General features: G+C 44.0%; 1 protein-coding gene across 5 annotated transcripts in view; it reads left to right on the top strand.

Moving 5' to 3' along the window:
- Positions 1-16,489, top strand: part of LOC116710836 (semaphorin-3F-like) — a 76,175-nt gene extending 59,686 nt beyond the window's left edge. For 2 of the 5 annotated variants that reach the window (XM_032550089.1, XM_032550092.1), the window contains 13 exons: positions 1,874-1,967; positions 4,788-4,907; positions 5,088-5,227; positions 6,649-6,763; positions 10,312-10,381; positions 10,474-10,618; positions 10,721-10,943; positions 12,151-12,239; positions 12,337-12,378; positions 12,636-12,793; positions 13,116-13,207; positions 13,355-13,488; positions 15,086-16,489. In XM_032550089.1, the coding sequence (XP_032405980.1) occupies positions 1,874-1,967; positions 4,788-4,907; positions 5,088-5,227; positions 6,649-6,763; positions 10,312-10,381; positions 10,474-10,618; positions 10,721-10,943; positions 12,151-12,239; positions 12,337-12,378; positions 12,636-12,793; positions 13,116-13,207; positions 13,355-13,488; positions 15,086-15,562 (1,899 nt within the window). In that variant the 3' untranslated portion in view covers positions 15,563-16,489. The remainder of the gene's footprint in view (positions 1-1,873; positions 1,968-4,787; positions 4,908-5,087; positions 5,228-6,648; positions 6,764-10,311; positions 10,382-10,473; positions 10,619-10,720; positions 10,944-12,150; positions 12,240-12,336; positions 12,379-12,635; positions 12,794-13,115; positions 13,208-13,354; positions 13,489-15,085) is intronic. The other 3 variants (XM_032550091.1, XM_032550093.1, XM_032550090.1) reach the window with 2 other exon arrangements.
- Positions 16,490-17,125: the final 636 nt, after the last annotated feature.

Consider the following 17,125-nt stretch of genomic DNA (forward strand, 5'->3'; position numbering starts at 1 on the left):
TCTTGGGATTTGTTTCTCACCACTGCTCCATGAAGGCAGGATTTGTGGAGTTGGTGACCAGTAGCAACAAACTGCATCTCCTCCAGAGTCGTCCTATAGTTGCTTCGTTGCCCAGGCTGCATCTTTAGGTGGTTGACTGTGTTTGGTTATGTTTGCTGTTGAACCACACTACCTGTGCTACCTTTAACCTTATACTTGCGCTGGTTAGAATTACGAAAATAAATTTGCTTAACAGAAACACAGTTTCAAAAAGTTCACATTTATTGAAAATGATGAGGTGGTTTTTCAGCTGTATCAGATTAATGAACTTCACAAAACTGCAATGGAAACAGTGTTTTTACATCATGATTCATGTGACCAACAACCAGATGCTACTACTGGTGGAAATGGTGAGGAAGGCGACAGGAAGTGGTGTGAGGATGATGGCATGGTGTATTTTTTAATGACATCTCAGATGAACAAACTTATTCATGTGTGATTTTGTTTGAATTTCTTATTTAATGGAAACGTCATAATTTCAAAATTGTTTTTTCGACATTAGCGGAATTCTGACAAAGTTTTGTGCACATTTGCAATGGAAACAAATTGTATTCTCTTTATGCCAATTTTTGATAAAAGCAACTGTTTGCAGTCTGTTTACTTTTAGGCTATCAATGCAAAAGGTCCTGAATCCAAATGTCCTCCACAGATTTCCTCCAAACATTCAAAACCATCCATCGTACACTTTCCACTTTAAGATTATGTGCCAAATTGTGTTGGTCTGTCATAAAATCCTAATAAAATACCATAAAGTTAGTTTATAATGTGACAAAAAAAAACATTTTTTTAAGAGGATTACATAGTTTTGCAGCGTTTGTAATTTGTAATGTGACAGAACTAAGCGAAGCTTTTGCGTGTGGAGGGTTGAGGTCCAGGGCGGACTTTGGAAAAAAAATGTATTCAATTTTTTGGGCTTGGAACCCGTAGATAACTGCCTTCAGCTCTAGTTTGATTTTTATTTTTTGACTTTTCTGCTTTTCTGCAGGATAATTATGTCAACTTTTTATATGAACCCATATGGACACATTTTTTCTTTGGGTGTACATAATTATATGGAACTTCTTTTTTTTTCTGCACTTCACTTTATGGCATGGCTTTGAGTCAACTAGCCTGCACCTTCTCTCTCTTTTTTTTTTTCTTTGTTTGCTCGAGCGGTGATTTTAATCAAAGAAGAATAGGTAATTGCAAGTGAAGTGGGTTTGGCACAGAGCCGCAGTCTCTGTCCCTGATGGGAGTAGTAAAAAAAAAAAAAAAAGGCGATGCACTGTGGTCTGCGAGGCTCAGCCATAGGACATGTCATCACATGCCACTGCTTTCATTTTACCCTACTCATACGCAAATTTTTGCCAATCACCCACACGCGCTTGTGTACTGGGAAGCCACAAGCGTCGAGCATCAGTCATCCTGGCCTCCATGCGTGGCTTGTTTTTTTGGGGGGGGGTTTTCTCCCTCCTCTGGTGGATTACAGGTGTCAGCAGCCCGTGCTCCCACCCGTACGTACGCACCGAGAAGCTGAGAGGTTTTCAGCTTACTGTGTAGCGAGGCGCGGCCCACGACGCGTTTCTGAAGTTAGACCCGGCACGGGGACGTTGATTAAAAATTTCTGGCTTTCACTGCATGCATTTTTCTGTATGAACTTACACTCATTATTCTAACACTTCATCCCCCCACCGGGCCCCGTGGGTCCCACAGGTGTCAGAGGCAGCGCACACGCTCCCTCCCTCATCCTTCCCCCTCCAGGGAATCACAGTGGCAAGACGAAGGGTGCTGAATTTATTGCCATCTCTGTGTGATTTTTATTTTATTTTTTTTTTACCGTTTTTTTCTGTTTCAGGAAGAAATTTTCCACTTGGAGCCGGGAAAAGTGGAATCTGGGAAGGGGAAGTGCTCCTACGACCCAAAGCTCAACAGCGTGTCAGCTTTGATTAGTGAGTATTACTGTATTATGCGGGTTCGGTCGGGTGAGGACTCAGTTAATGTCCTTTTAAAAATGACCTGTGGGATATTTTTGGTTTCATCCCCAGTTTGTAACATTCCTCTGTCATATATTGTCATTATTTCAGTACAGAAATGTTACTGTTCAAGTCTTCTTTATATCGTTTAGTGTACTGTGTGGTGGTGTTCATTTTAAAGCTCCGCATTACCTTTAGATCTTTCCAGACATTGAGGAATTTCAGTGTGAGGTCAATATTTACTGGAATGTATAACTAGGAAGGCACCAATATGAAAATTGGGGCCAATATGTTACGGCCCGGCTCGGATGGCCGCAACAAAAAATAGAGAGGACACGGCAACCAGAAACATTTTTAGTCCTTCAGAGGCATTTATTTTTTTAAAACAATTGTCTAGGGGAGCAATGGGTGGCAGTCCAAGACTTGATAAACCAACGCTCCCTCAGCCTGGTCCTTCCCCAGTCATGGACCCGGTTGGCCCCCACAGGATTCAGCTCCCACAACGTGTGAAGCGATCTGCTGGTGCCGCCACTGAGTCCGGATCTCGGCTGGGCCTGGATCTCCAGGTCGTTTGCGCCTGGTTCTTGCGTCGGCCATGATCTCATGAGTGGAACGGTGCTCCTTATATACAATCCAGGTGGCCACGTAATCAGAAGCGCCTCCCACAATCGAGGACCTTAATTGACAAACAATTTACTTGCCACATAGCACACACACAGGACCGCAGAGCAGGGGCTGTCACAAATATCAATAACCAATATTGATTATTGATATTATATTTAATAACCAATATTTACTGATACAGTAAATATACAGGGCTGCACAGTGTAGCACTGTTGCCTTGCAGCAAGAAGGTCCTGGATTCGATTCCCGGGGTCTTTCTGCATGGAGTTTGCATGTTCTCCCTGTGCATGGTGGGTTCTGTCCGGGTACTCCGGCTTCCTCCCACAGTCCAAAAACATCAGGACTGTCAGGTTAATTGGTCTCTAAATTCTCCCTAGGTGTGAGTGTGTGTGTGCATGGTTGTTTGTCCCGTCTGACTCTCTTTTGCCCTGCGACAGACTGGCGACCTGTCCAGGGTGACCACGCCTCTCGCCTGGAAGGTCAGGCTGGAAATGGGCACCAGCACCTCCTAACCCCATAGAAAATTGATGGATACTGATACAATGTATTTTTCACTATCATTTTATCACCTTTTGAGGGAGAAAGGACCAGAAACAAGGCAACAAGTTAAAAATAAATGTTGCTCGGTCGTATCAGATTTGTTTTATTTATCATACCAGTGTGATAAAACATAAAGGTATGTTTTAGACCAGGGAATATTCTCTTTCCCTGGTCATGACATGACATGACATAAAGCTCAAAAACGTCTTTTCCGTCAGACTGCCCCTTTAACAGTTTATCAGGAAGAATGGAGTAAAACTACAGCTGATTGAGACCTATCCAATCAGATGCCACGCTGTGATTGCAGCCAAAGGTGCATTTAGTTGAAAGAGATTAATATTTATGCACTTTATATTAACTAATTGCCACTAGTTTGTAAAAAAAAAAAAATCTGTTGTCACGTTGACATTAAAAGTTTTTTGTAAAATTTTCTCAGTCATGATTTATTTTAAAAACATAAATAAAAATGGTAAAACATCCAAAGGGGCGAATACTTTTAATAGGCACCGTAACGCTGACTGACAGCTTTCAGCAACAAGTTGAGGAGGAGGGACAGGATTGCTCCTCCTCCTTCATAAAATCTTATTTATTTTGTATAAGGAACAATATACAGTAGCTTAATGATTTTGACTGAGTCACATTTTCATAGACTGAATTTTTGTTGGTTATATTTCAGACAGTAGACAAAGATTATATGTTATTATTATTCTACTTCCACTAATCGACATTTAACCTAAATTGCAGTGTTTTTTGATAATAAGGTTCAATGTGGATGCAGTGATTGATCACGATGCAGCTCCATAAGAAGCCACCGTCCTCCTTTGTCCTTTGGTACAAGGTCTCTGAACCAGTTGCCACCAGTGGAAGGGGGCTCTTCTTTCTGCGGGGTGTAAATCACTGGCACCCCTATCCCACATTAGCGCAATACCAGCTGACCAGCACGGCACCGGCACCGTCGTCTAAGATGGATTAACCTCCTACTGCCATCAGTTAGCTCCATACAAGGGACACCGTTGTTAGTGTTGATAAGGATTAAGAACCCTGCGCCACAACAGAAGATTTACCATTGACCACCAACTGCTCAGCTCGCCGCTACATTAGACACGCAATCATCTGTGGGCATTTTAATGATACATCATCAATCTCCCCACAGCGCCGCTTGGGACCATGACATTGTGTATAACGGGGGTAGAAAAGTATCTGGTTTCTCCTGCTGTCTGCGTCCGCAGAGCCGTACACCTGCTTTTCACAGCGGCGCCATCAGAGCAGATGGAAGAACCAACACATTCAGCTAAGCAGGCTCAACAAACTTACAGCTTGGATTCTTCAATCAGCTACTTTTCTGTGTTTTCGCCAACTGTAAAATTTAAAGTTCATTTCAAAAGTACAAACTTTTTATTTTTTTACATTTCTATTCCGACTACTTTCAGGGGATTACATTTTAAGTTGCATAGTGCAGCTTTAATGAAAAAGATGGACTTTTCTGAACACAGACTCCGCTTCACACCCAGATATTTTGCTCTGTATTGTATAGTGTATATATGTGATATTTTGCTATTTTGCAGTGTAGACATGTGCGCTTTATCAGAATGTTAACCTGAACTGGGCTGGTCTGTTTTCTCTCCTTGTCAGATGGAGAGCTGTATGCCGGCGTCTACGTCGACTTCATGGGAACGGACTCGGCCATTTTTCGTACTTTGGGGACCAAAACTGCAATGCGAACAGACCAGTACAACTCCAGATGGTTGAATGGTAACGATCCTCTTTCATGATGTTTTCCTCCATGACTTCTTAATATACAACACAAACAGGCTTACAAATGTGCGGCATGGTTAAAGTCTATTGTGGTGGTTGTGTGTGTTTCGAATCAACCAGCAGCGAAATTTTAAACAGATGTGTTCCCCCCTTTTGTCTTTTTCTTTCATGACGTAGATCCCACCTTCGTTCACGTGCACCTCATCCCGGACAGCGCGGAGAGGAATGACGACAAGCTGTATTTCTTCTTCAGGGAGAAATCCTCCGACATGGGTCAGAGTCCCGTGACCCAGTCCCGCATTGGACGCATCTGCCTGGTGTGTACACACACACGCAGTATGGAGTGGTTTTGGTTAGCTTAATGAAAAGAAAACCTGGAGCGTTTAAATGAAGAGCTTGCGCTCTCCTGAGGCGAGTCGCCCGCTGTGTTGGAACAGCTACAGGGTTTGGCTAACGCTAATGTGCTGGAATCCGCATGTGTCTTTATCCTTCCTGTCTACAATGCATCCTTCTGTTTGTGAGACTGCTCTCTGACCTATGACCTCATGGTCTCCCTGGCCTCTTCTCCCTGGTAGTTCTGATATTTCTAGGTGATTTTTGTCTGGAGGGGGAAAAACGCCGGAAGACTGCTTTATTTCAATTAAATTGAACTTCCTGCCTAGATGCTGGAAACTGAAAGCAAACTGAGGCAGAAAAATAAATCGCAACAGAAAGCTGGTCGAGCGTCATCGCAGAAAAACTAAATCTTACCAAGTATTTTTGGTCTAGTTTCTAGTGCAAATATCTTTGTACATTTGAAATAAGACAAGAAAGAAGCTTTTCAGCAAGAAATAGGAGCTTGTATAAAGTCAGTAATACCTAGTTCTGCTGGCGGCTATTTAACTTTTTTTTCATGTTGTAAGTGAAGTAATCTTTTTTCAATAGTATTAAAGAATCACTGACTTAAAACAAGCTCGTATATCTTGCCTAAAAGTTATATTATAACTTATAAGTTAGTTTTGTGTTATTTCAAGTGTACTTAGATATTTGCAGTAGAAACTACACTAAAAATACTTGGTAAGGTTTGGTATTTTTGCAGTGATCTTGGTGAACTTAATGTTTGTGTTTGTACGGCTTATTTTAAGTGTGTGTGAGTGTGTGTGCGCGTTTCCATCTCCATGAGGTTTATATTGTTGCGTGATCATAATGGTGGGGATATGTACTTGCTTGCTTGTCGTCTCAGCTGTTCTCTGTTGTATTTGTTTAAAAGAGAGGGTGTGGGGGTCGGGCAGTGACCCAACACACAAACTCTCTCCCAGCGGACACTACGCTGGCGCCCTCCAGAGGCACGGCCATGTCACTGCTCGTTCACATGACGTCTGGATGCTCTTGCCGTTATTCTTCACACTGATCTTAACCGGATGTGTAAACGCAATCAATTTTGTTGAAACACTTTCACTTCTTACACCGTAGATGGTTGGAAAAAGGATGTGAACCAACAGATATAGCTGAACTCGTCCTCACCAGGACGAATTCTGTCTTCACTCGGTAACAGCTGGAGGAGATAATTGTTTGTTGACCCAGTCATCTACCCCTTTCTACCTTCCAGACCTTACAACCAGCCGGGTGTGTGTGGGGGTGTGTGTGTGTGTGTGAGCTTCTGCATGGTGGTTTTTCTATGTGAAGAACAGTCAGAGGGATGTAGCTGATGGAGAAACTGTGTTTTGTGCTCACCCCCTCCCTCAATCTCTTGTAACAGAACGACGATGGAGGTCACTGTTGTCTGGTCAACAAGTGGAGCACCTTCCTGAAGGCCAGGCTCATCTGCTCAGTGCCCGGGACCGACGGCATGGAAACACACTTTGATGAGCTCCGTGAGTGTATACGCATTTCCATCTGCAAAGTAACATCCTTAATATTTTAGATGTGATCACACATGAAAGAACTAAAAGTACAAACACTTTTTTTTCCTTTATGAGAAGAAACAAAGAGGGGCTGCATCACCCCTCATGAGTTCAAACACACATACTGTACACCCCCATGTGAAGCTCAAGTCATTGATACTGAGTGTGAACAGCACAAAGAATCCCACTACTGTAGGTCTTTGAAATGTTTGTGGGAATATACATTCTTGTGTGTTTGCAAGAAAGTAGGTTGATGTTGGTGAGTTCAGATCAATGACCTGGAACTTCAGTCCGTTCTCCAGGGGCGTGGCTTCAACCCGTTTCTCCCCAATCGGCCGTTGCCAGATTTGTCTCCATTTGCAGATCCTCTGTTGTTCCTCTGTATTTTCTGGAACCTCTACAAGGGGATTACAAGCCAGCTATTGTGTTCAAGATTACATTTGATTGGCGGCAGACTGCATTCGCTGATTGGACTGTGGATTTACACCATTGGATGAGCGAAGGTGGTACTTGCAGAAGAGCACATACAGCATCAACTGGAAGGGGCAACCCGCAACACACAAATATACCGAGAGATTTCGGCGGAAATTGGCCGTCCAAGCACAGATGGGCAAAATTACATGATCAGTTTGTTGACGCCTACTCCTGTGCACCCACATTTCTACACCCTTGCCCATATTTACGCCCACATAGCGAGGAAGAAACTGCCAATAGTGATTAACCCGCTAGTGAGAAACTTGACTATGGAGAATCATCCATTGACTATGGACCATAGTCAATCATCCATTGACTATGGGCAATGTATGATTGTCAGACTGTGGAGGTAATCCTGGAAAACCCTTCTTCTTCATCTGTCTGCAATGGTTTACAGAACCAACAAGTTAACCTAGGAATAATACGTGAGGCTGCGGTACCTCTAACTAATCTAAAAGAATAAAAAGCACCTTACCAGGATTGTTTCTGTAATGGCAACTCGTTGGAAGAATGCACACTGGTTCTATGCCCGTCTAGACTCATAAAAACACCATTGCGGTTTTATAGGTAGGGTGTTGGTAGTCCATAAACTTCATAAAGTGTAAAATGTTCATGTGTGGAGTCAGTTGACATAAATGACCAAGTGCGGAAAAGGTTCTGGCTCTTCCTTTTCCAAACGAGGGTTCTGCCTCCACTGGTTAGTTCAGTGTTGACTCAGACACGGCAGTGCAGAATGATTCTGTGAGATGGATGGTGATCACTGTCGGGCACCCATGATTAATTGTAGGATATTGTAGTTAAAGGCCATAAATGTGGAGCAAAGCGGTGCGGTGAAGGAACAAGGACAGACATGCCAGGGTACTGAGTGGGCGAGGGCGCGCGTCACATTTCAGAGCCGCCGTTCCTGCCAAGGACTCGAAGAAGGAAAGGTAGAGAGGAAATGATGGAGTTTTGTATTTACTGTCTGGCTTGAGTGGGGGTTTTTTATTCTGGTCCTGGAAATTTGTGGTTATGGAGGAAAAATCTGTCTCATATGATGCACAAAGACAAATAGGTAGTTTATAGTTTATAGCAAAAGTATTTGCATAACTTTTACACGTTGTGTTACGAACGTATTCAACTTTGAGTTTTGGTGCTAGACTAATACAAGCTGGTGCATAAATACAGACTGGGATGGAAGTCTGGACCTAAACACAATTGAAACAGTACACTAAACCAGTTGCAAGACTTGAATATTAAAACTGAATGAACCTGAAATATTTGGGAAAGAAAAATATCTATTTCTTTGTCTATCAGGTTTTTAAGTGATATTAATTGCCACTTTATTGTAGTAAATACCACAAAGTATACAGAGGAATTTGCAGTCTATCTCACCCCTCCCTAATCTAAATCTACGAAGCTCCACCTACAGGAAGTCATCACAACATGGCTCCTCTATTAAACCTTTAACAATGTTTTTATCAGCGTTCTACTAAGAAGTAGCTACTATAATGAGCAGAAAACCACTGTTCCATCTGTTTCAGCAGCTGTGCAGTTCCATGAGGTGTTAGCTAATTGTTGCTGGCTACTTTGAAGGAACTGCGTGGGGGCGTCGCGATTTGCAAAGCGGAATATTTGCCGTGGGAGATTGAAGGATTTCTCAAACATGCATGAATCAAGACAACACTCCAGATATTGAGTAACATGCGCGCTCCAGAGCGAACACATCACCGACGCATCAGAAGAGCTTTTCAGTTTCCTCCCTTTGAAGCCTCGATCTGTTTCTCTTCTCAGACGTATCTCTCTTTCGAGTGTGCGCTTGTGTTTCCTTCCATGCAGAGCCACAATTTCTGGGACAGCTGTATGTCATGACGAGGATCAGGTGTTGCGTGACGCCCGTGGCAGCTCGTTGGTCTCAACCCATGACGGTTCCGCTGTTGTGTTTTTTGGAGGGGGGTGTTTTCCGAGGCAGCTGTGGGAGAGATTGGGTGGGTGGGAAGATGTTTCTGAGCGCCGTGGTTTTCTCCAGAGAGGAGCTCCGGACTGCAGACGGTCCCTGGAGGACGCCCGTGCAGCCTCAGTACTGTTGACAGTCAAAGACAATCCTCACACCAGCCGTGTATCACAGTATCTACACAGGAAGCTGACAGCTAATTCCTCATGCTGCTCTACATGAGACAGCGAGCGCATAAATCTGGATTGGAATACGTATTCTTTTCCAGCGTGCGATCGGTTCCTCGCTTTCGGAGCGCTAACGCTGTATTTTTAGCCTGACTTCTTTTTTTCTTTTCTTTTTTTTTTAACCAAACAGGGTTTTTTTTTTTTCAACTAGGTTATAGCAGCTCGTGTTGGCGGCCTTTGTCCTGTCGCAGGCAGCGAACACGGCTGTCTCCTGGGAGCAGTATTTAGGTCAGGTTCTGAAACAGCAGGAAGACTTATCACCTGTACTTGGCATCAAACAAAGGATGAGCTAAATCAGGCAGTGCCGGCGTCAGAGCTCTGCGGGACAACTAGTGGGAATGTTTGGGATTCAGGGACCTAAAGACCAGGCTTCAGTCGTTATGATCAGTCGTTATGATGCAAGAGCTTGTGAAGGTCAATAATTCCTTAATATTGATAATAAGTACTAGTTCCACTGGCAGATTATTTCACTTATACCAGATTTTTCCCATGTTATTTATACGTTCAGCACTGTTGAGCTTCATTACTGGAAATCGAAACAAACCAGGTTTCAGCCACTCAAATTTACGACTTTTGTTCTAAGATTTTTCTAAGACCTTTACGAATAAAATGTAAGACCTGTAGCGTGACAGAAATGAGTAGAAGAAAGTCACATTTTATACACTAGTTTTTTCACAGAATGCACATAGGACACTCAGGTGTTATTATTTTCCAATATCCTCTGATTATCCAAAAAGAAGCATGGATCTGTGAATATTCTGCCAGCTGAACAAACAAAGGGAATTGCCGTATGGCTGGAAATGTTTACTAGCCTGTCTTTATGTAAAGCAAAATCTTTATCTTTATCAATGCATTAATCTGACTGCTGCTATTCTTCCTTATAGGAGATGTTTACATCCAGCCAACACAGGACACAAAGAACCCCGTCATCTACGGCGTCTTCACCGTCTCTGGGTTTGTTCCCTTCCCTGAAAACGAATCCTGCTGTGTTTCCGTCGCCGTCACCTGCGAGGCGAACTTAACCTGCTCTGACGTTTGCACCACAGGTCCGTGTTCAAAGGCTCGGCCGTTTGCGTTTACTCCATGGCCGACATCCGCATGGTCTTCAACGGGCCCTTCGCCCACAAAGAGGGTCCCAATTACCAGTGGGTGGCGTACACGGGGAAGATCCCCTACCCTCGCCCCGGCACTGTAAGCCCCTTTTGAGCAGCAATTCTTGTGGGGGAAGACCTTTAAAAAAAAAAAAAAAAAAGTTGCGCTCCTGCTCAGGTTGTTGTTGTTTTTTCCCCCCAGTGCCCTGGAGGAACATTTACGCCCAGCATGAAGTCCACAAAGGACTACCCAGATGAAGTGATCAACTTCATGAGGAATCACCCTGCCATGCACAACGCAGTCTACCCAGTGCACAAGCGCCCCCTGGTGGTCCGAACCAACGTGGACTATGAGTTCACCACCATCTCAGTGGACCAGGTGACAGCTGCAGACGGCAATTATGAAGTGCTCTTCTTAGGAACTGGTGAGTTTTTTTTTTTAACTTAAGATGTGATTTGATTGGCTCAGTCCAAAATTAAATTACATGATGACAGAAAAACTGCATCATTTTCACCATTTATTGTTTAATTCATTTACTTACATATTCTTACTTTGATTAACATGCATTCCATTATGTAGTTGTACCTGTTACTTACCAAAAACTAGACTATTTAACAACCATCATGAAAGTCAGTCTAAAAGAACCGACAAAAAATGTCAGATTTATTGAGATGATTTTTACTTCTGATTGTCTTTGTGTCACATTTGGGCTAGAAAGCAGTTTTTGTGAGTAAAAGGTGAAAAGCCGAAGGTTGGTTCATGCTACATGAATGTAAATGTGATTTGAGGGAATATTTGCCCGAAACGATGGACAGAACCAGCGTTCCTCACGTTTAGTTTCTAGCTGATTAAGATGAACCCCTGAACCCTTTGACCCGAGTCGACACACCGAGCGACACTGTGGAGAACAGGATCCCCCCTCTGTGGAAACAAACCCCATGTAAATGAGGGGCTCTCGTCTCCACAGCAATCCGTTGTCTTTCAGACAAAAGCATTCTTTCCTTTTGTGCTTGAGTGGAAATTTAACCAATCAAAGGGTTTTTCTCACCTCTCTCCGCTCACATGGCGTAAACAACAAGATTTGTACCTGGAGGGTAGAGGAGGATGAGCAGCGGGAGGGAAAAGAACAGTGTGGGAGGAAAGAGGGTCAGAGTTAGCGTACCCATCACCCTGATCTGCCCTGCTGCTGGGAGGCTGATCACCGGTTTGCCTGCGTAGGCTGAGCATCTGATGAGGCCGCGGCTGCCACCGCGCAGCTTGCTGCCCTCACATGCTGCGGGTGGCGCTTCCCGACTCTTTTGTGCTTCTGAGCGCCACCGGGTGGCGGAAGAATGCGTGTCGGGGTTCAGAGGACATCATAAATCTCGGGTATCAAACTCGCTGGAATTCTCCACAGAAAGCAAACGGAGCAGAGAAAGCCGCCCAAACCGGTGAGAGACGCAGTCAGCAAGAAGAGAACTTTACGTCATTGGAAAAAATAAAAGGTTAACCTGGTGAGAGTTATGTCTACAGCGTATTGATGCTTGGATTATCCTCACTGATGACTGCAAACACGCCTCTGAGGGGCTGCAGAGAGACGGGCGGTGGGGGCGGCAGCCGCATGGCTGATGGGTGTGTTTTGTGCTCCACAGACAAGGGAACAGTTCAGAAAGTCATCGTCCTGCCCAGGGACGACCTGCAGACCGAGGAGCTGGTTCTGGAAGAGGTTGAAGTCTTTAAGGTGAACCCTCTGCACACTGCATCACACTTTCACTTGTTGCTTGTTCTCAAAGGGAAAAGCTAACAGAGTTTTCTTGCTTCTTTGCTTCTACGTCAAGGTTCCCACTCCTATAACGACGATGAAGATCTCATCCAAAAGGGTAAGCGAGCGCAAACGCAGATTTGCTTCTGGTTTTCTAAACTGAGCTGGAAATAACGACTGACGAACTTGGTTTGCTCCACATAACAGTCGGTAGATGCAGAGTCGGGGTCAAAGCGCAATCTGCCAGGTGGATGTACTTCAAACCCCCGATCACAAAACAAATTATGCCTGCAATAATCTTCAAAATAATTTACCCCTTCTTCTACCCTCTGGGTGGTCAGTAACTCTTAGTGCCGTCCTGTTTTGCGTCCACAGCAACAGCTGTACGTGTCTTCTGCGGTCGGCCTGACCCAGTTGGCCCTCCACCGGTGCGACGTGTACGGTGAGGCGTGCGCCGACTGCTGCCTGGCCAGAGATCCGTACTGCGCCTGGGACGGCAAGTCCTGCTCCCGGTACTCGGCCTCACAGAAGAGGTAAGCACCAGCCGCAGCCGCACGGTCAGCGAGCTCACTAACCGAATAATTAGATCAGTTGGTTCAGCGATACTGAAATCAACCTGCCTGTATGGCTGACTGGCTGTTTTGGTGACGGGTCAATTTGTTATGGTCTCTGGGTACACTTAGCTTAACAAGACTAATATGTATATGTCTGTATAAGAAATGTAAAGTCATATGTCGAAAAGGTGGAGATTCGTTGTTATTTGTTTGTATTTTCCTCTTCATTTGGTTTTTATGTGTTACTGAATGGCTTTGAATGGCTTGCGGTTGCTTTATGATGTTTTTCTCTCCTTATTTGGCAATACTGGTCTGACCCATTTAGACGTAGCCGGAGGCAGGACGTCCGGTACGGGAATCCCATCCGACAGTGCAGAGGCTTCAACTCCAACGGTAAGCAGGCTTCTGCTTGGTCACAACCCCATCGTCTCCCTGTCGAGATGTAGTGACTGCACTATGGCAGGTCAATGGTTACCAGAGAAAAGCAAAAGAAACCATTAGAAAAGTCGTAAACATGAGTTTGCCGTCTCCACTCTGCAGCCAATAAGAACACTCTGGAGATGGTGCAGTACGGGGTGGAGGGAAGCAGCACCTTCCTGGAGTGCCAGGCCCGATCTCCGCATGCTGTCATTAAATGGCACCTGCAGAGAGACAACAGTGACCGCAGGAAAGAGGTTGGTCTCACACACACACACACACACACACACACACACACACACATATCTGTCTTGTCTTGAACTTTTGTGTACCGTTTGCTTGGCCTGTTATAACTTCTTTTTTTTGGTGCGATGAACGATAATATGGTTGTTTTCAGAACATTTAAGTATTATCATGGTATTAATGCAAGTACAACGTCTCAAAGATCGACAAACTTTAATTTTTAGTGAATATTCAACACTGGAACTGGAAGACAGTTTAAATATCCAAAGTAAATAAAGAAAACGACCGAAACAAAAGAAAATGGATACTGAAGTCTCTGTATACAAAATTGTTCTTCAATGAAGGAGGGAGTTTAGACCAAAGCACCAGACTGAAGACTTTTATCATCTGGAAAGAGAGAGAGAGAGAGACATGAGGAAAACAATCAGGCAAATGGAAATTATGGAGCTCGTTTAAATTTATCACGTGATAAATTGATTTATCTCTTATTGTGACAGGCTCACTGTTTGCCACGGGCCGTGTAAGAGACAAAAAACCTGCTAGAGGCTCAGAAAGACTGAAGATTGTGGTGAATTTCAAGGGCCACAAAGCACAAAAAATTCATTTCAAAACATTTCCTCTTATTAAAAGTCTTTGCCACATTTTTAGATTTTTATTTAAACAGCAATAAAATACATTGAAGTTTGCACGAAACATGCCAAAGCATTCTGTTAAATACTTTTTGCCAAGCGCTGTGGATTTCCCATTGAACTCATGTGGCTCCACTGCCCTGTTACCTTTTTATTTTTGAAAGCGTTACCCAAATTTCTCCTTTTGCTTCCATAAGTGGAAGACGAGGAAATGAGCGTTTCCTCTGGGCGTTCGCACCCCACGTACATTTACAGATTTATTCACTATGCGACACGTTTGGAAAAAATAACCCCAGTATAACGTGTTGTTGATTGTCAGTTAACTCAATGAAGTGCTTTTTGTTCAGATTAGCTAACGCTACGACGACTTGTCCTCATGCCAGGGGGAAGGACAGACTGTAAAGGTTAGCTGTGAACATGCTTTAATACACAACCCTGAGGCAGCAGCTTTTATTGTGAGACCATCTGTGAACAAATGCTTCTCTTTTATTGACTCTCCTGTTGGATGTAGTCTCTCCTCACACAGGATGAGCCAACACTAGGTTTGTTGGACAAAAACAAAACGCAGGCACTAATTAGATTTCTGGGTGTAGGTGGAAAAACAGTGGCAAGCTGAGTGTACATAAGAGATCACATCAGTATAACTGTTGTTTGTTTTTTGTTTGTTTTTCTTGTATCTTTGACGTGAGGCAACTGTCAGAGGTTAGCTACGGGTCAGCAGAACCTTTAAATGAAGCTGTTGTTTCAGCATACTGCAGGGAACAGTGATCATGATTAATCTGGGTTGTGTATTTTGGGCGTTATTGGTGCTAGTTGAATCCAAATGCTCCCACACTTTTCAGATTTTTTGTCAATACTTTGAAAATCCTGCTGTTTTATTTTTTTTTCCTTCTTCTTTATGCGCCCCTTTGTGTTTATCAAACTCCTGCTAAACGTTCCGACGCTCGTCGTTTGACTTCTCGCTGTCCTCCTCCCTGCGTAGATGCGCTCTGACGGGCGGATTCTGAAGACCGAACAGGGCCTGCTGCTGCGCTCCCTGCAGCCGTCGGACTCCGGCATGTACCAGTGCACCGCCACTGAGAAGAACTTCAAACACACGCTGGTCAAGCTGCAGCTGGTCGTGCTGTCGGGCCGCGCCGTCAACAACGCGCTGGTGGACGGCGGCGGCGGCGGCGGGCTGGTGCCGTCGTCCCTTCACTCGGCCGGCGCCCAGTGGACCCCCAGCGCGGGCCAGTACAAGGACCTGCTGACCATTCTGAGCCAGCCCGAGATGAGCCTGATCAACCAGTACTGCCAGGACTACTGGCAGTTCGGAGACCCGCTGCTGGGAGCGCTCAAGGCGAAAGACCTGAAGGAGCTCAAGGAGCAGAAGAAACCCCGCAACCGTCGGCATCACAGGGAGCGACATGAGGAGGAGGATGAGGGAGAGGAAGAGGAGCAGCAGGGAGTAGAGACATGAGGAAGCTGACTGTGTGTTTGAAACACAACCCCCCCACCCCCGACCCTCCTCCACCCCCGAGAAAACTGGGAAAGACTCGATGAGATGAGAGAGTAGCAGCTTCAAAGAAAAAGATGAAAAAAATCTGCAAACTGAATGAAAACGGCTTCCAAACGAAACCCCAGACACACACACCCACACACACACACCCACACACACACACACCCCAAGACACACACCTCCCTCAAGCAGTAACATATATAATACACAGTATTTATTGTAGGTTGTAAATAGTACCATTCTGTGGATTTCTTTGTACTTGCAGTAAAAAAAAAATAGAAAGAAAAGAAGACAAGCTCTTTGTGTATAGGTACCACTTTGGGGCGGGAGGGCGGGGAGAATATTATTGTCGTTGATTTCAATGTTGCTGTTACTGTCGGTAGGAAAAACCCCATTCGTCAGCATCGTGTGAACTTTGACAGCCTGCGTGCGAGGAACGCGTTGTTGGAGCGCGAGCTGTTCGGACTCAGAGCGGGCTACGACGAGGAGCTGCTGAGAACAAGGTGACGGGAGAATTATTTTTTATTTTTTTATTTTTTTTTACTGTTATTATTATTATTGTTATTTGTGGATACTCCAGAAGAGCCTGTGTTGCAGCCTCCCTGTGGCTGCATGCAGAGAGAGAGACTTCATGTTGGAAGAGGGACCACTGGACCTTGGTCCCAGTTATCTGTGGGGGATCAGGGGTCAAGGGTCAGGGGGGACACACTGCTTTTCTCAGTGGGAATCTTTGTGTTTCTTTTCTGTCATGTCTGTGTAGATCAGAGGGACTGATTGTAAAAACGATGTGGACCGTCGCTGCGTCCCGCGCCAGCTACTAATCGGGATCCAAGAGATTTATTTAAAAACAAAACTAAATAAATAAATAAAATGTTTACTTTCAAAAAGTATGAGACTTACTTTCACTGTGCGGTGCCTGGCTCAAGTGTTCACACAGGCGTGAGTTATTTCACATTAACGCTACAACTAAAGGCTTGAATGTATTTTATTGGGATTCAGTGTGACAGGCCAACATAAAGCGGTGCTTAATTAGAGTGGATGGAAAAGATTTTTAAACTATTTTATGAATATAAAAGTGCGGAGTGCATTTATGTCCATCCTGTTGTGTAAAACAGAATTTTTTTCAATGTAATTAATAATCTGCCAATGGAACTAGAAGGTTTTCATCAATATTAAATAATTATTTCCTTATAACAAGCTCCTATAACTTGCTGAAAATTTACTTGTGAATTACTTTTGTCTTATTTCAAATGTACTAAGATATTTACACTAGAAACTAGACCAAAATACTTGGAAGATTTTGTGTTTTTGTAGCAAACCACCTTTTTTTTTAACTATGGTTTTGGGGGGAACATTGAGTATTGACTTACGGAAAGTTTCTTTGCTAAATACTTGAAACTGAGATACATCTATGAACAACAATTTTTGAGTCTTGCAACAGATTCTAAACTTGAGTCAAGTTTGTTTGTACAGCACATTTAAGGAACAAGGCAGTTCAGAGTGCTCCACACCATAAAAACTTAT

This window comes from Xiphophorus hellerii, chromosome 20 (genome assembly GCF_003331165.1).
Source record: "Xiphophorus hellerii strain 12219 chromosome 20, Xiphophorus_hellerii-4.1, whole genome shotgun sequence".
NCBI classification, from domain to species: Eukaryota; Metazoa; Chordata; class Actinopteri; order Cyprinodontiformes; family Poeciliidae; genus Xiphophorus; species Xiphophorus hellerii.